Source organism: Ovis canadensis, chromosome 9, assembly GCF_042477335.2.
Source record: "Ovis canadensis isolate MfBH-ARS-UI-01 breed Bighorn chromosome 9, ARS-UI_OviCan_v2, whole genome shotgun sequence".
NCBI classification, from domain to species: Eukaryota; Metazoa; Chordata; class Mammalia; order Artiodactyla; family Bovidae; genus Ovis; species Ovis canadensis.
The window spans coordinates 64,888,570-64,908,211 of NC_091253.1; the positions used below are offsets into that span (position 1 = coordinate 64,888,570).

Genomic DNA, 19,642 nt, shown 5'->3' on the forward strand with positions numbered 1-19,642 from the left:
TGCAGAAGAATTCCAAATAGCTTATGTACATATTCTGTCCTCAAGGAGGTGAAGCAAAACTCTCTACTCCTTGGGTGTGGGCTTCAAATAGTGACTTCCTTCCAACAAGTGTAGTATGGAGGGGTGAAGTAGTAACTTTACCGAGGAGAAATCTGAGTCACTACCTCAGCCAGGTTATCAAGGTCAACATCAGCAGTCAGATCACATTGATAGTATGTACCCTTGATCTGACGTTATAAAAATGGCACTTTATCTGAGTGTTCTCGAAATAAACCATAATCCCAGTCTTATCATGGAAAAGCATTAGACAGATTACATTAGTGAGGTATGCTACAAAATACTTGATCACTACTTCTGAAACCTGTCAAGGTTATCAAAGACAAGAAAAGCCCGAGAAACTATCACAGCCTGGAGACGCCTAAGGGACTTGATAACTAAACTTACTGTGGTGTCCTGGATGGACGCCTGAAACAGAATGAAGGGTGTCAGGCAAAAGCCGAAGAAATCCAAATAAAGTACAAACTCAGGTTAATATTATTGTATTAACATTGGCTAGTTACTTGTAACAAAACTACTGTTATAGCGGAAAGTGTTAATAATAGAGGAAATTGGGAATGGACTACAGGAGAATTCCAAACTATTGTTATAGGGAAGAATCTGTTTCTTTTACTTTACCCTCTGTTTCCTTTACTTTACCCTCTGTTTCCCATCACTTTTATTTACTAAAAGGGTACTATTTATACATAATAGCCTCAGGGAATCCTGCCCTTCTGCCTGAGTGCTAAACCAAAGTGTCTTTGTTCAGGGAAACACTTTGTGTCCACAGGAGAATGGTGGCTTGGTTGCTAAGTCATGTCCAACTCTTGGGACCCGATGGACTGTAGCCCACCAGACTGCTCTGTCCATGGGATTCTCCAGGCAAGAATACTGGGATGGGTTGCCATTTTCGCTTCAGGTAATCTCCCAGACCCGAGAATCGAACCCAGGACTCCTGCATTGCAGGAAGATTCTTTTACCAAAAGAGCTACAAGGGAAGCCCAAATGAGAACAGCTGCAAGAAATAAGGAATTAACACATCCCTACCCCGAGGCTGGTCATTCCAGAAGACATTCCTGAGATAAATGGCCTTTTTACTTTACTTCCTCGCTTTCTTCCCCTCTGTGTTCTATAAAAGAACCTGGAATCCAGACCCTGATAAGATAGGTATTTTGAGATGTTAGCCTGCCATCTTCTTGGTCTGCCAGCTTTCTGAATAAAGTTGTTACTCCTTTCCTCAACATTTCGTCTCCCAACTTACTGATCCGCTGTGTAGTGAACAGACTGAGCTTGGACTCAGTAGCACTATCTTAATTTTTTCTGTATATCTAAAACCATTCTAAAAATATACAGTCTATTTAGTAAATTAAAAAAAAATGATGATTTGACTATAACATCAGGAGTGATGTTGTAGCCATGCGTTCCTGGAAACAAACTCATTCAGAAGGACAATGCAGATAGTGGAGGCAGTTTATTACATTGGTGGGCCCAAGGCAGAGTCTCCTCTTAGCCAAGGGCCCGGACCAGTTTTTGTGAAAGCCTTATATACCCTAAGCATACGTGCACAAACCTGCCTCCCCAAATTCCCTGAAACTAGCCTGAACAAAGGAAAAAGAAAGATACAAATCAAAGTTAACCTGTGATTCATATGGCTTAAGCCTAGGTAGTTAACAGTGGACAATTATTAATAGGCCTGTGGTCATACTCCAATAAGCATAATAGAATGTATGATTCTATTCAGTTACACAGATAATTCAGTTCAGTCACTCAATCGTATCTGACTTTTTGCGACCCCATGAATCGCAGCACGCCAGGACTCCCTGTCCATCACCAACTCCCAGAGTTCACTCAGACTCATGTGCATCGAGTCGGTGATGCCATCCAGCCATCTCATTCTCTGTCATCCCCTTTTCCTCCTGCCCCCAATCCCTCCCAGCATCAGAGTCTTTTCCAATGAGTCAACTCTTCACATGAGGTGGCCAAAGTATTGAAGTTTCAGCTTCAACATCAGTTCTTCCAGTGAACACCCAGTACTGGTCTCCTTTACGATGGACTGGTTGGATCTTCTTGCAGTTGAAGGGACTCTCAAGAGTCCTCCAACACCACAGTTCAAAAGCATCGATTCTTCAGCATTCAGCTTTCTTCACAGTCCAACTCTTACATCCATACCTGACCACTGAAAAAACCATAGCCTTGACTAGACAGACCTTTGTTGACAAAGTAATATCTCTGCTTTTTAATATGCTATCTAGGTTGGTCATAACTTTCATTTCAAAGAGTAAGCATCTTTTAAATTCATGGCTACAATCACCATCTGCAGTGATTTTGGAGCCCAAAAAAATAAAGATAATTAGGGTATTATTTTAGGCAATTGACAGCCCTGGGGCTCTTCCTTCCAGGGCCCTGGTTTTCCAGTTAGTATGTCATTTTCATAGGTACTGAGCATAGAGCTCAAAGTCCACAGTTCGGCCCAAGATGGAGTCCTGTTTTCAAGATAGAGCCTCTTCTGTTTCCTCCTTCAGTGTTACTTTGAGATAGTTATAAAAACTGCAATAGGAAATTATCTGTGACATATACTAGTGACAAAGTCACAGGCATCCCAATACTATTGTGGTTTGATGTCTGCATTTATACTTAAAGGAAATGCTAAACACTGTTTCAGCTATAGATTCATGAAATCAAAGATGTAATATTCCCATCCAGACATCTTTTGATACATATCCCCTGCTCTTTGGTGGTAGTCATGATGTAATTTTATGTAAGTGAAGCTCAGATAAATGAATTTGATTGTTTTAGCTTGCATTCTAGGGTCAAGAATTCTGAGTCTCGCTGGATTCTGTTTGCTACACTACCTCCTAATTTTGGAGCCCCTAAACAGAGGTTTGGGGACTCTCCCTAGATCAAGCGTACTGCCTTGGCCTTGTGCAATTACATTCTTTAGGTTTCTGGACAAATCCAAGCATAAAACTGGCCTAGACCTGTTATTGCTGTTGTTCATTCACTGAGTTGAGTCTGACTCTTTATGGACCAACTGTAGCATGCCAGACTCCTCTATTCCCCATTATCTCCCGGAGTTTGCTCAAATTCATGTCCACTGATCTTGGTGCTATTTAACCATCTCATTCTCTGCTGACCTCTTTTGCTTTCAATCTTTCCCAACAATAGGGTCTTTTCTAATGAGTCCGCGCGCTCTTTGCATCAAGAGGTCAAAGTATTGGAGCTTCAGCATCAGTCCTTCCAATGAATATTCAGGGTTGGTTTCCTTTAGGGTTGATTTACTTGATCTCCTTGCAGTGATGGGCAATTCCAAAAGGAAATTGAGTATAAGAACTTCACTCACAGAACCCCAGTGTCCAAGAGCCTCTCTCATTGGGACTAGCTCAACATTGGGAAAAGAAACCCTGGTTTAGCTGTAAAGAGGGCATCTCTTTGGCACTTTTTTTTTCCTTCTAAATCCCCAAATTGTTGATCTAAACAGCTTAGGAGAGGGAGAGAGACCGGAAGACTAAGAAAGGGACAGACAGAGAAACCTGCCAATTTAAAGAGAGAAGGGCTTATATGCATATATGCTTATATTATTCCCAAAGCAATCCCGATAAAAATCCTTTAGGAAAGAAAGAGATACAGCCATCTGTTAATGGGGATTCGGCTTCTTTGTTTCCAAATGTTATAGCTCTCACCAGAGCAGCCATCCCACGTGAGGCAGGGCTGGTATGGGTGGTATTAAGAGGGGAAACATCTGTTCACTAAGTACTCTACTGAACAGCAACAAAATCCTGGGCCACCCCTGTCTTTGCTTGAGTGCTTTCTCTAGCCGGTCCTACTTCTCCACTCCTTTGGGAGTTTCCTGTTCCATTACGTAGGTAAGAGAGCGAGAAGTCCTGGCTTTCATAATTGTGAGTGTTTGACTGTGTGTGTACGTGCGCGAGTAGGTGTGTGGGTGTGTGTGTGTTGGAGGAAAGTGGAGCCTGCTACAAGGGGCTTAGAAATCTAGTTGCCAATTTAAAATATTTTCCGAGTGCTTGAATGCTAGCTCCAAAGAGAATCCCACTCTCAAATTCAGCAAAATGAACAATACTGATAAGGAAGATGAGGAGGGTGGGAAACCCACACGCCGGAATGGAGCTGTCCATGAGGCGGCAGTGACAGGGGAGCGCTCGGGGGAGAGGCGCTCTGCAGAGAGAGTCTCTCGGCCGCTTCTCTCTTGGTCCACCTTCCGGCGACGCTTCTTCGGTAAAAAGCATTCATAGAAAATGATCCCAAAGCAGGGAACCCGGGCAATTATCGGGTGCAGTTTCCGGGCGCGGTTGCCCGCAGCCAGGAAAGGTCCCTTTCCCCCCGCGGCTGGCGCGGAGTGTGGCGATCCGGCCCGGGGCGGGGGATGACTTCATGCGGCCGGAGCTCGGCGGCGGGAGCGGCTGCAGCAGCTGGCAGGTGAGGTGGGGGCCAGCCGAGTTGACCACGCAGCGCCCGGCGCGGCGGCACTGCAGCCCGGGGCAGCGGACGCCTGGGACGTGCGCTGCCTCGATCGCGCCCGAGAAGGTAAGCTGCAGGGCTATCATTAGCCTCGGCCACGCTGCGCGGTGCTTTGCGCTCGGTTCATAATGGGGTTTGTGATACCCTGGGAAGAAGGCGACTGTCCCTGCTGCATTCTGTATTGGGGTGAAGGAGCAACAACTGGAAATGTTAATCAAGTGCTTGAGATCGGAAGAGCGGTGTTTTTGGGCAGACAAAGAAGGCGGTCAGCCTCTATATTCTTGTTAAAGATAATCGACCGTTGCGATGCCAGACTCACTTAGATATTGAAAGAGTATTCAAAATGTAAAATAATTTTGAGTTGCACTTTTAACGTTGCTGCCTTCAACCTTCGCTTGGGTGTTTTCTGGTTTGTGAGCAGCAGGTCCTTGGCAGGAGCCTGGAGAAGTCATCGAAAATCTTCCCTCTTCTTTTGCCTTCCTCCGTCTTCTCCCTTTCCAGTGCTCAGAATGGGTTCCATGCACATTTCGACGTCAAACGCCCGCTTCAACACCCAACCCTTACAAAGAGTCTCAGATTAGAGGTGAAACTTGCCTTCTGGAGTTCAGCTTGGGTTGTGCAGCACTTGTCTCCACTTTTCCCTTCATTTCTCTTGTCAATCATTTAGTTGAATTCCCCCCCCCCACCCCCCCCCCCCACCCCCGTGGATGCTGTGGCTATCCACCAGCCAGTTCTTGTCAGCCCCTATCCACCACCTCTTTTCCATGACTGATTTTGTCAAGGACTCAGAAAGGGCATTGCCCTCTACCACGTTTGGATTGTTGCTTGTGTCCTTCCCCCAAATACAGGGCATGAAAACAATCCTTTCAGTCCAGTACCAATATGGTTTCCGATAACTGGCTTCATTGGAGTCACTGCAGCTACCCCAGACGGGTTTCGAGGACAACAGAATCCGTCGGGCTGTGAGAAAGAGAGCTATACCTAACGTATTTTTGCTCCTGTGCCTAAGAAAAGGTGGAAGTAGGGACGTGAATGCCAGCCTATCCCGTTTTTCTTGAAGCCTTTTTTAGAAGGTTGTGAGACACCTAGCTGGGTAGGGTCTGAAGCAAGTCCTCCGGCCAAAGCAAGCAATGCGTTTGTCCTAGGATTCCCCCAATACCTCAAAAGAGTTTCCGGAGGCTTTCCCCACAGGCAGTGAGAAAGCCAGGGGAGCTGGCCAGTCTAAGCCTCGGGTTATTGGGGCGTCCTCAAGTTTTTAGGGGTTCCGACCTCGAATTTCCCCACAGACGCCTTGCTACTGAGCTCAAGTGCCCATTCCTGTGGCCCACCTAAGGACGTGCATTTGAATGATATTCTGTGAAATGGTTAAGATGGCTGTGATGGGAATTGCAAATATGCCACTTCCCCAACAGTTGCAATAAGCCGAACTGTGGTGTCTCTGTTAATAATATTCTATTTAGAAAGACATTTATTCTCTTTACATTTGAAATTATAGAGACAGTTTGACTCCAAAGCCCTGCAATTTTAACACATTGAGAGAGGAGATAAATGAAAAAGAGGACCAGGGTTTTATAGCTAAAAAATTGACCTCTGCTTACCTTTTTTTTTTAAATTATTAATATGGCTTTTAGACATAGATACTGGTTCTGCAAAATCATGTTACCTCTATTATCTATCATTATTGTTTTTCTGATTACAGATTTTCTATTTATAAATACACTGTGGAAAGATTTGAGTTGGTTTCTTTGTTTCTACCTTCAATATATGAGGCAGAAGGAGTAGGGGTGGGGGGTGGAATTTCACTCCAAGTGGTCCACTCCAGGAACTCTTCCTCTGAATCATGAAAACCTTTGGACCAAAAAATTTTTTGGCTTGTTGTTGTTATTATTATTATGCGTTGAATGTGATTTGGGTTTGAGATATTAAATTTTCAAGATTCTGAAATTTTGACACAGGCACAACTAGACAAGGAAACAAAGAACAAAAACAGCAAAACCCTTTCTTTTACGACTTTCTTGCTTAATCGTAAAATATTTAACGGTAGGAATAATTATTCTGAGTAATAAGTGAAAAGCATAGTAAATGATATTTCATTTTTAAAATAATAGCCCACGGTCTATGAAACACAGGTTAGTACAACTGATCTTAAGTACAATAAAAATCTGTAATTTTAAAAGGCATATTTATGTTGAAGATAGCACACGAAAATATGCTAATGATGGTTAGAAATTGAAAGCGTCTGTTACTTGGTTTCTGAAGAATCTAAATTGTTTGGCAAGAAGTGGGTCATGACTAGGGGACTGGTGCTGCTTAAAATCATCTTACCTGCCAGTGAATTTACAGGTGAGATGAAGGCACTAAGTTATAGATTACAGTTGGAGAAGCCTTTAGGGAAGAAAGAAAACCAGATAGAAAATATAATTTCCAATTGTAGTACAACTAAGTAAGATAAATAAATTTAAGGGATTTCTGAACTTAGACCTTGTTGCATTTAAACAATTTCTGAGGAAAGTTTCTAAATTCAAAGCCTTGGGAAGAAACAGTTGTGTGATATCCTGACTGAGACTGATTTATGACTTTATTTCTTTTTTTAAAAAAATGTTTCCCAGAGAAAGGAAAAATTTATCACCTGATATTAAGGAGGAGGAACACCAAATAGAACGGTGTGCACTGTTAGATGTTAAATGAACTGTAGGAATGTTTTGTAGTTTTGACAAGATAGATTTGAAATCAGTCTGTTGCTTTCCAGTACCGTAAAAATGTATTTGGTCTGGTGGGTGGTCAGTGTTATCAGTAACTTTGTTGTCATTATGCATGCATGCTGTCCTGTCTGACTCTATGTGACACCTTGGACTGGAGCCCGCCAGGCTCCTCTGACCATGGGATTTTTTTTAGTTTCTTACAAATCCCCTTAAATTACCCCATGACCAGCCTAGACCAAGTAGTCTTTATTCCAGTTTGTGCCCCAGGACATCACACCCTGATGTCTTCTTTGTTCCATTCACTCACATGTTGAAAACTTACTCACATCTTATACTGCTTCTTCCATGGAGCCTTCTCCAAAAGCCTACCCACCTCCCATCGTGTCTGAGATGTGTTTCTCCCTTGTCTGAATTCCTATGGCATTTTCCATTTTGGTCTGCCCTTTAGTTTGAACATGATCTGCTCTTGTAAAACAGCCCTAGAGAGCAGAGTCTGTGACTAACAACTTTTTATTATCTGCAACTCATAATACAGTGCTTAGCTATGTATATGCAAACTAGGTGTTAAGCAATTTGATTTTAGTGAAGAAATTAATTATTATTTTCCAGGGTATATATCCACCTACTCTAATAGCCAAGTTGGGTGTATGTGTTTGTTTAGTCATTCAGCTGTGCTGACTCTTTGCAACACTGTGGACTATAGCCCACCAGGCTCCTCTGTCCATGAAATTTTTTTCAGGCAAGAATACTGGAGTAGGTTACCATTTCCTTCTCCAGGGGATCTTCCCAACCCAGGGATCAAACCTGCATCTCTGGCATCTCCTGCACTGGCAAGCAGATTCTTCGCTACTGTGCTACCTTGGAAGTCAAAAGCCAAGTTAGGCTCTAAATAATGTCTGCAAGTACCACTTTAGTTGTTTAAAATCCTTATATAATAAATAAATAGTGAAAGTACATTCAAATAGTCATATTCAGCAAAAGTTATTGTGAACTTATATGCCCTTAAATGGATATTGGCTCATCCATATTAAAAAACATAGTAAGCATCATAAAACAAAACTTCCACTTATCCAAAAAGTCATTACCAAGACCCCTGTAATGTATAATAAGCCTTATGCTTATGTTTACTTCTAGCAGTTTCATGGTTTCTGATCTTACACCCGAGTCTTTAATCCAATTCAAGTTAATTTTGTGAGTGTTATAAGATTTATTGGTCCAGTTTCTTTCTTTTACATGTGAATATCCAGTTATCCCAGAGTTCCCTTATATGTACCTTTTCTCTTTTCTCTTGCTGCTCTTAAAATTCTTTTTTTGTCTTTGACTTTTGACAATTTAATTACAATGTGTCTCAATGTAAACATATTTGAGTCCAACCTATTTGGGGTCATTTGGGCCTCATGGATCTGGTATCCATTCGTCATCCCAGGTTTGGGAAGTTGTCAACCATTATTGCTTTAAATATACTTTCTGTCCCTTCCTCTCTTTTCTCCTGGAATTCCCATAACATATATATCGTTCATTCTTTTTCTTTTGTCCTTTCATTGGGTAATTTCTAGTGTCTTATCCTCTAGTCTGCTGATCCTTTCTTCTGTATGGTTGAATCTACCTTTGATACTCTATTGAATTCTTCAGTTCAGTTATTGTTATTGTACTTTTTAATTCTAGTATTCCTGTTTTTTTTTAAATATATATATTTCTATTTCCTTGTCAAACATCTTGTCTTGTTCACTGTTATTTTTCCTAATTTCGGTTAGCTGTCTGTGTTTTTTGGTAGTTCAGTAACTCTTGAGAGTCCCTTGGACTGCAAGGAGATCCATTCTATTGGAGATCAGCCAACCAGTCCATTCTAAAGGAGATCAGCCTTGGGTGTTCTTTGGAAGAAATGATGCTAAAGCTGAAACTCCAGTACTTTGGCTACCTCATGCGAAGAGTTGACTCATTGGAAAATATGCTGATCCGGGGAGGGATTAGGGGTAGGAGGAAAAGGGGACAACAGAGGATGAGATGGCTGGATGGCATCACTGACTCGATGGATGTGAGTTTGAGTGAACTCCGGGAGTTGGTGATGGACAGGGAGGCCTGGCGTGATGCAGTTCATGGGGTCGCAAAGAGTCGGACACGACTGAGCGACTGATCTAAACTGAACTGAAACTTCCTTAAGAGGATTATTCTGAATTCTTTGACAGTTCCTAGATCTTTACTTTTTTAAGGTCATTTATTGGAGCTTTATTAGTTTCCTTTGGTGGTGTCATATTTGCCTAATTTTTTGTGATCCTTTATTCCTTACATTCGTATCTGGATACTTGATTAATTTGGTTCCTCCTCTAGACTTCACTGGTAATTATATTCAGTAGTATATTGGGCTATGAATTAGTTTCTTGGCAGAACACCAGGACAGCACACACAACCTGTATATATAGCTCACTGTTTGGGGACCGAAGTCAGGCCAGAGTGTGCACTGAATTCCCTGGTCAGGTGAAGACACTGGTTTTGCTCTGCAGATGTGGGTCAAGTGCCATTGTATCTTGGGCTGTTGAATGGGCTAAACAACTTCCCGTGTGTTCTGGTTAGACTCCTAGTTGGTCAGACTGAAGTTTTTTTCCCAGTGATGAGTAGCGCTATGAATTAAATTCCCTACCCAGGCACAGCAGCAGGAGAAGCAACTTTAAAGCCAGTAAAGTTCTTTTGTTGTCTTAATTCAACCTGACCCACGCTCCAGGTTCTCTGACTGAACAAGGCCACTGGCTTTTCTTTGCAGACTATCAGCTGTGCCTTCTCTAGGCTTGCTCACTGCTGAGCCACACAATTTCTAGGAGTTGTCACCAACCCTTCTAGTCATTTGGGGCAGGAAGACTGTCTTCATAGAGTGGGGATAGGGGGATGGGTGAACTGGGGAAGGGCCACTCCAGCTACCCTTAATTTCTCAAACAGGCTCCCCAGTTGAGAGGAGCTGGGAGCTACTCTCAGCCTTGGCTAAGAATTAATCTTCCTGCCTAAGCTTAGTATAGGAACCCTCCACACCTGCTACTCTTTGCTTTGGGGGTGTCTGCCTGCCTCTTGGTTAGAGTGCCATTGGGCCACACAGCTGCAAGGATTTATTGCCAGCCCTTTTGTTCAGATGGCCGGAAGATACTCTCCACATTGGTAGGCTGTGACTGTGCTCTTTCCCTGGGGCTAGGCAATCTCTGATTTCCCTGGTTATAGTGCACCCTAACCTGGCTCTATAGATGAACAAAGACACTAGTTGTGATCATTACTTGGGCACTGCAGGTATGAATTCTGTCTGTCACAATCCATGTGCTGGCTGTTGCCTGCCCCTTACACCTTCATCACAGTCCAGCTTTCAGTGGTCAAGCCCTGCAGATTCCCCTGCAAACCCAGTGGAGCAGATCAAAGTAGTGGCTCCCACAAAGCTACTCTACTGCTAGGGGCAGTGCTGGCAGTCCCCCAGTTCTCTTCTCCTCCTGGAAGAACCAGACCTTCAGTGGTTCTCCACTGGCCTGGGGGAGGAACAGTGTAGTCTAATACAGTCTGTCTTTCACTCTGTGGTGCAAAGGTGCTTCAGCCTTACCTCTGTGTTCTAGGATTCTCTCAAATAGTGTCCTGTTTCCAAATAATTATTGGTTGTTCCTCCTGTGAGGGTGAGTAGAGCCAGGAATGACCTTGGTGATGTCACCACACTCTGGGCTTACTTTCACAACATGATATATCTGGTACTTGAGATAAGGTTCTCCTTTTATTGTTATCCCAGCTTTAGGACTTAAAATCGGAACTCTTCACTAGCATTGGCACAAAGGCAGCTGAGAAGACTAGGAAGCAAGTGCCAAGGAGGATAGTGAGTCAAAGAACTTTGATTCATAGAAAAGGAATCCCAGAAGGAGCTCTAAATATTATACATTCCAAATGATTTATTTAGGATTTTCCAATCAAAATCATTTTTATGAAAAAGAAACAGCTCTCAGACTTGGAGTACTATACTGCCAAATATGTGGAAGAGCATTGCCAGCAATTGAGTGGTGCAGTCTACTCTGAAATATATCCAGTTTCCTTAGGATGGATGGATGTCTTCCTGAAAGTTAGTATTTCTTTCTAATAATGCTATCTACAGTGATATATTTGCTTTTGCCAAGAAATTACATCCCCCTCAGTTTCTAAAACAATTACCAGTATAAAAGTACATTAAGATTTTTAGCTGATACTTAAGGAAACCAGTATGAGCTAACTGCTTCCTACTGATGCTAATATTCAAAGACAGGTGTGAGAAGACCATTAACCTAGAAAAAACAGAGACGGAAAGATGGAGAGAAAAAACTCAAAAGAAGACTACTTAAACTGTTGCTTTCTTTGTTGTTGTTCAGTCACTTAGTCGTGTCCAACTGACTCTTCACGACCCATGGACTGCAGCACGCCAGGCTTCCCTGTCCTCCACCATCTCCCAGAGCTTGCTCAAACTCACGTCTATTGAGTTGGTGATGTCATCCAACCATCTTGTCCTTTGTCATCCCCTTCTTCTCCTGCGTTCAATCTCTCCCAGCATCAGTGTCTTTTCAAATAAGTCGGCTCTTTGCATCAGATGGCCAAATTATTGAAACTTTGCTGTCTTTATATGTCCCCAAATATGATAATAGCTGTATAAGTTCCTAAAATCAAGTTTATGGAAACTTCATAATATACCTAATATGAGGTAAATTTTTACTTTATTTTATAGTTTATTTTTATTTTGGTAAAATGTCCCATAACATAAAGTTTACCATTTTAGCCAATTTTAAGTGAAATCTAAGATTTTAATTAGATTAATTTTAAAAATAAAAAGATGAATTTTTAATCTAAAACTACCTTATTTCATATTTAAGTACCTGCATTATGGTGTATCTTTTGTTGTTTTTTCTTAGTTTCTTTTTAGAGTATCTTTTAAATTTTATTTTGAAACAAAATAATAAAATCCCAAAGATGCAGGTGTCTTATTTAAGCTAAACTACATAATGTTGGAATATCTGAAGCGTGAACACAATTGGCAAAAGTTTTAACTACCTTCCTTAGAAGAAGGCTGTCTTGATTTCCATTGTCCCAGAAAGGAGAAACTGAGAGCTTGCTGGGGATTGCATCATGCTTTACTTAATTAGACATTAACATGCTAAAAGGACAAGGATGAAGCAACATGTTATAACATATTTTTGAAAAGCTACGTAAAGGTGAAGGGTTGCAAGAATACAGGCAGACACACCCTAGACATTTCACAGCAATATTTAAAGTATACTGTTTCTTTACTTGATTGGGATGGAGGAACCTATTAACAAACATTTCCCCTATGTACTTTTGTCCTTAGTGCTGTCTAATCAAGCACTCATTAAAAAACAGACATAAAACAAGCATTCTAACGGTGGCCTAGGTAATCAACAAGCCCATATCTTTTTTTTTTTTAACAAGCCCATATTTTAATGGACTGCGATGAGTGTGAGACTGAGGATTCTTGGTCATTGCAATAGTAACAGCAGCACAGCCTGCTTTGTTCCTTTTGTTGTATACTGCGAATGTGAATAAATAGAAGTCAGTGATGTCTTTAGGCCAGTTTTTACAGTTCTCTCCATGAGATTTCACACTTGGGTTCTGTGATAATCAAAGTGTAGTGAAAAACAACCAGGGTGCTAATGCTCTCACTCCATTCACAAAATTTAATGCTTCTGGGAGTTGCAGAAATAATGTTGAATTTGAATTGGTTGTGTCCAGTAGTCACTGAGAATAATCCATCAGACTCACCAAATCCAAATTCAGATTTAAAGCCAGTCAAATTTTAAAGATTATAAAGATTTCCGTATTTGTGAAGTCACTATTTCACTACAGAAATTAAAATCTAACACTAAAATAAGCTGATATTTAAAAAGTCCATTTAATAAGGGGAGGAAGATTGGCATCTTGGTCATAGTAAAAAAAAAAAAAATCAATAAACTATTCAGGTAAAATACTTGTGTTTGAATTACCTCTTAATAAATGAAATGGAAAATGAAATAAAATGGCAGTGTAGCATTAATGGAAGGAAAGCAATCTGGTTGATTTCAAAGTGTGTGAGTGTAAATAAAAGAGTTTTTTTGTTTGGCTAATTTAATAACAATTTTATTCTTGAAACTCTCAGGCAGCTAGCTTTTGGTCACTTTTAAGGTCAATCAAAAAGTTCTAAACATTATCTTCAAGGTTTGCTACTAGGCCCTCCTCTTCCCTTTCTCTCTTTAATTTTTTATTTATTTTGGGGAGTTTGGGCTACCGTTTATATCCCAATCATGTCTTTCAGGAAGTGAATTTGGACCTTGAACCCCACCTAGTTTGAATCATATCCCTACTGTTTTCTATCTTTATGACTTAGGGTAAGTTACTTAACCACTGTGAGTTATTTCTTGACATTTAAACAGGAAAATCATAAGGTTGTCATGAAGATTAAAGAAGGTACATAGTAAGGATTAATAAATGTTTCTACCTTTTATCTTTTTAATTTTTCTGAGCAATTTACAATGAGATCTCATTACCACAATTGTTCCCCAACTTTGTGAACCTCTTCCTACTTCTCTGTGTTTTAAACCAAGCCTTGAAATGACTGAACTTCATGGGAAGGTGTCTCAGTAAAGGTAATGCGAGTGGCAGGAGAGGTTGGAGCTACTGCAATGCAAAGTTGTCAGGCTCTGATCTGGCAGAAGCTGTGGGAATTAGACTTAGCTTCTATTTTTAATTCTGCAAGTAGTTGATTGGATGAGTTGGGAAAACTCAGTTGGCATCTTACTCGCTTTCTGAATTGTACCATATGTCTAGTCACTCTTTTCACTGACTCATGATCAGACATGATATCAAGGTTGTTGAATATGGGTGTTGATTTCAGAAGCTAATGTTATAGAAAGTGGGAATTATTCTCTGTTTTAAAAGCAATAGTTGACAATTTAATTTTTTTGTAATACAGTGTTGAAACTCTGGAGAGAGGGCAAGTAACATTTTTTTGACATTCATTTCCTCTAACAAAAGCCTTTGAAGATAATCCCACTATCTGCCTTGTACCCCAACCTTTTTTTAAAAAATGTGTAACTATTCAAGTTTTTTTAAAATGTTAATCAATATCATTAAGTTGTCCAAAAAGGAAAATTAATCTGTAACTCTACTGTACATCATATACAAAGAAATCTTGGTATATGGTATCTTTCTATTTTACTGAATCTCAAAGAATTTAGAGTGTACATGTAAGAATTTTAATGGAGTACTGTTCATTACTATGTGCTCCTGAGTAGATTCAATCACTAGCAACACCTTTAAACAGAAATAAAAAAATAAAGCCTCAATTAATATGAAAACTAGTACCAGAAACACCTGCCTATAACAACTGTACTTTGAGTACACAGACATGTTTAGTGTGATAACAATTTTGTTCAGCTTAAAAAGCACATAATTTTATATTTTTATATGACTTTTATATGAACCACTTTGGTTTAAGCAAACAAGTACAAAAAGTGCCTAAAACCTTCCATTTAATATATGAGCTGTAGTTGTTCAACAAGTGAGGATTTTGTGGTGATAAACAGCTCTTGCCAAATTGGCAGTAATTTATTTCTATTGGTAGAGTCTAATCCTGTGTGTGTGCATGTGAGCATGTGCATGCGTGCATGCTCAGTGTGTCCAGCTCTTTGCGACCCCATGGACTGCAGCCTACCAGGCTCCTCCGTCCATGGAAATTCTCCAGGCAAGAATACTGGAGTGGGTGGGTTGCCATTTCTTACTCCAGGAGTTCTTCCTGACCCAGGGATTGAACCCGTGTCTCCTGATTTGGCAGGTGGATTCTTTACCACTGTGCCACTTGGGAAGCCACAAATCATGTGTACCTAACCTTATTCTTGTAAGTAAAAAGTATAAGACATTTTTAAAAGTTTGTCCTTACTTCCTAAACCAATATTTTTAATCCCCGTTTGAATGCTGAATTCATTAGCTAGTCACCAAAGGCTTGATGCATAGATTTTGTGTATAATCTGATCTTCAGATGATATGTTGCACACAGTGAAAATTCCTGTTTTAAATATACATGTGCATACATATATATACAAATATTATACAAAAATTATACATATAGACATTCCCCAATTTATAATGGTTCAATTTAATGATTCTTCAGATTTACGATGGTGCAAAAGTGATACTCACTTAGTGGAAAAAATATTTTTTGAATTTTGATCTTTTCCCAGGCTTGCAATATGCAGCTTGATGCTCTCTGGTGATGCTCAGCAGCAGCAGCTAGCTTCTGCTCCCAGTCAGCCATGCATCACAACTGACACACTTTACAACCACTCTGTTTTTCACATTCAGTAGTGTTCAATAAAACAAATGAGGTGTTCAATAGGTTATAAAATAGGCTTGTATTAGTTGATGCGGCCCAACTGTAGGCTAATGTGACTGTTCTGAGTATGCTGAAGGTATGCTATGCTAAACTATGATGGTTGGTAGATTGTGGGTATCCTAGCATTGGTGTCAGTGGCTCAGTCATGTCTGACTCTTTGTGAACCCATGGACTGTAGCCCACCAGGCTCTTCTGTCCATGAAATTCTCCAGGCAAGAATACTGGAGTGGGTAGCCATTCTCATCTCCAGGAGATCTTCCGGACCAAGGAGTTGAACCTCAGTCTCCCGCAATGCAGGCAGATTCGTTACCATCTGAGCAACCAGGGAAGCCCTGGGTGTAGTATAAGTGTTTGCAATTTATAATATTTTCAGTTAGCAGTGGGTTTATCAGGATGTAATGCTATATAGTAAGTTAAGTATTTTATGTGTATTAAATATTAATTATATTTATCACTTATGTGTCTATTAATATATATACATATGTTTGGATTATACATGTCTGTTTCCATGAACATCTGTCTTCTGTTTCAAATATTTAAGATAAACAAATTATTGGAGAAGCATTTGAATAGTCTTTGTTTCCAGAGTCAAGTTTTGCAAAGAAAACTTATGTTTTCACTGTGTATTTTTCAAAACTTAAAGAATATTTTTGAAATTTTAAAGTGGTTCTTTACTATTTGAATACAATGTATTTCAGGTACTACATATGTTATTTCTACATATATATGTATATGTAGATTTATACATATTTAAGTGTTTTTAAACCTGTTTTACTGGGTTATAACTACTGTATAATTATGTGAGAATAGTAGTATTGCTGCTTTTCAGCTTGGAACATGTTTCTGTTTCATTTGATTATATTTTATCCATTAAATGCTCTGGGCTTCCGTTATCTGTTTTGTTTTGAGGAATACATTTTATGGTGCATTAGAAATTTATTCTTCTATATTTCACACCATAATTTTCAGTGTCTCACAGAATCTTAATTTGGAATGTTCTCATTGAATTGTGTTTCAAAATAGAGACTTGCCCCTTTTGGAACCATCAGATCTGTTGGTTAGGTATTTCTCTTTTTTTTTTTTTTTTTGTTGGGGAAAGGAAGGAAGGAAACTGCACTTTGGAACTTTCTAGTTTCTTTCTACACTTGTACCTAAAAAAATTCACTCTCATAGTAAGCTAGAAACATGAGATTGGCAGTTACATAGTCCCAGATTCAGTTCAGTTCAGTTCAGTCGCTCAGTCGTGTCCGACTCTTTGCGACCCCATGAATTGCAGCATGCCAGGCCTCCCTGTCCATCACCAACTCCCTTAGGACAACCCAATATACTGCAGTTTTTTCAAGTAAAAGAAGCAAACTTGGTCTGACATTAATTTTGATCTCCCTCACTACCCTATCCCAGGTAGTTTACTATTAACTAGATTTTTTCAAATAGCCACTTGTTGATTAATAATTCTGCTTTTTCCATTCTTAGATTCATAACAGTTTTATACAAAGTTTTAACAAATCTGTGAGATGGATTATTGGTTTCCTGTTGATTTCTATCTGATTAGTTCTGTGATTTAAAGATGCTTAAAGGGCAGACTTCTCAATTAGAAAACATAAGCACAGTGAAAGCAAACTTTAAAATTAATTCTGGAATATATTCTCTTTATGGTAAAGAAATATCTTATAGATGTTTAATGTTTGGATGCTTCATAAATAAAAGTAGTATGATTAATCATGTATTAACCTATACTATCAGAAATGCCTTCTACATCCTTTCTAGGATACAAATATGACATTTCTATATTGTTTTCATTTTATCATTTTAATGAATATTATACATATAAATACTTCATAAAAACACACTGCATCAATTGTAATACTATATAGTTTAGGAATTTTGATTCCATATGTGAATATATTAACTTCCGTTGAAATTGCTATGACGTAGAGTCAAAATTAACTTGAAGGTTATTAGTGTTATTATTCTGGTTTCTAATAGCTGCTGTTGCATATAAATTATAGAGACAAAAATATCCCTGATTTAGAGCTTCCACACTATTAATGACATACTGAGATGTCTCTTGGCTATCAGTAAATGATATATTTTAGACCGTAGCCTATGAAATGAATTGCCAGTTGGCAGGCAGCCTTTGACAATAAAAACGCACAGATGTTTGCTACTCTACCTTTGCAAAATCATTGTATCACATAAATATGATCTTAGTAATTGACATATGATTATTAATGTTCAATCATTCTCTATAATATTCCTGTTACCAATTGTTAATAGTATAATGGGTAGACAACAGTTCTGTGGTACATATTCATATTTTTATTTAAACTCAATTTTAATCTATATTTCGGTGGTGTTTTGGTAATATATCTACCACCTCACTTAAGTAGAAAGAAGTTTTCTAGAGGTTTCATGTCAGCTTTTAAATAAAGCAGTCTTTATTTGGGGCTTCCCTGGTGGCTCAGATGGTAAAGAATCTGCCTGCAGTGTAGCAGACACGCGTTTGATCCCTGGGTCAGGAAGATCCCCTCCATTTAACTATTTTTATTTAAAAATACTAATATTTTTTCATGGTCTTTAACTATAAATATTGGAATTGTCTATGGAACTTATAAACATAGGGATAAAGCATATGAATTCTAAAATATTTATAGTATATGCTGAACTTTATATAATAGCTCACAGGTAACCTTCACTATTAAGTATTTTTAAATGCTTAGAATAAGAAGCAATACAGAAACTAATAAATTAAAATTGTTTTTTGTAGTATGTTAAGTGAGAAGATAATATTAAATAATATACGCATATTTACAGCTTGGTTTTCAGTGTCATATACATAGAGAAAAAAGACCTAAAGAAAATTTAAAAATCATTTATCAATGGTTAACTCAAGAAACAGAGTCAGGGTGACTCTTACTGCCTTTTAATCTCTTTCTGAATTTCCAAATTCATTGCAATATATATGTATTACTTTTGGAACTGTTTAAGAAGAAATGTGCCAGCTTGGATAATTTTTTTTAAATATTTAAACATTGTCGGGTATTGTTAAAATGTTCAAGTTTTACATAGCTCTCTGGAAGACCTAGGTTGGTCATAAAAACACTGAATGTATTAGAAGAGGGGGAGATTTCCCTCATCCTGAAATAATAATGATAAATAATACTTTTAAAGCATTAAATAATGTTCAAAGCATTTTTTACATACACATTCTCTTAAGACCACCCTAATTCTCTAGAGTTGGTAGAAAAAGGAGTTTACTCATTTAGCACAGGGTGTGGGAGGGAATTAAAGTTCATAAAATTTAGCAAATTGTCCGTTTAAGAAGGGCACAGTTATTAAGTATCGGCCAGATTTCAAACCTGTTTCATGCCATGGCCAATCTAGTGCTTTCCTCTGTGCAATAGGAACTGGACTCGTTTAAGAGAAAGTGGAAATAGACCTGAATCTTGTTCTAGTTACCAATTTGCCCAGAGACCTCACTGGAGCCTGAACCAGGAAAACTTACATGAATTTCTTTGTTCAGTCCAAAGAAATGGCCATATTAGATAAGTTCCTAGGTTTAATTTTTTTTTTTAAATCTATGTTGTTTTTCACCCTAATCCCATTTGTGTAAGTTTCTACAGAGAACCATGCCTCTTACCTAAAGGACTGCATTGCTTAATGAACAAACATTGACAGTGCTGATGCTGAGTTAAGTAACATGCCAGTCTAGTTTCCATGGACATAACGTTGACATTGGTATCTTTCCTAATGGCTCGGATGGTAAATAATCTGCCTGCAACTCAGGAGACCCAGGTTCAATCCCTGAGTTTGGAAGATTTCCTAGAGAAGGAAATGGAAACCTGCTCTAGTATTCTTTCCTGGGAAACCCATAGATGGAGGAGCCTGGTAGGCTATAGCCCATGAAGTCCCAAAAAGAGTTGGACACGAGTGAGCAACTAAACAACAACAACAAAAGGTAAAATTCACAGGAAATTCTCTCCTATAACTACTTTGGTCAATTGAAATGTAATTCACTAAGTTTCTGTGTGTGTGTTAGTCATTCAGTCACTAAGTTTCTATTAAG

The 19,642-nt window shown here is 39.1% G+C and overlaps 1 protein-coding gene across 6 annotated transcripts in view; it reads left to right on the plus strand.

The window, feature by feature from the left end:
* Nucleotides 1-4,145: 4,145 nt before the first annotated feature.
* The window catches only part of PKIA (cAMP-dependent protein kinase inhibitor alpha), a 98,379-nt gene continuing 82,882 nt past the window's right edge, over nucleotides 4,146-19,642 (plus strand). For 3 of the 6 annotated variants that reach the window (XM_069601068.1, XM_069601067.1, XM_069601071.1), the window contains exon 1: nucleotides 4,447-4,578. Coding sequence is in view for 1 of the 6 variants with exons in the window: in XM_069601064.1 (XP_069457165.1) it covers nucleotides 4,426-4,578 (153 nt within the window). In the remaining 5 variants the exon portion in view is untranslated. Of the gene's footprint in view, nucleotides 4,579-19,642 lie in introns of all 6 variants that reach the window. The other 3 variants (XM_069601066.1, XM_069601064.1, XM_069601069.1) reach the window with 2 other exon arrangements.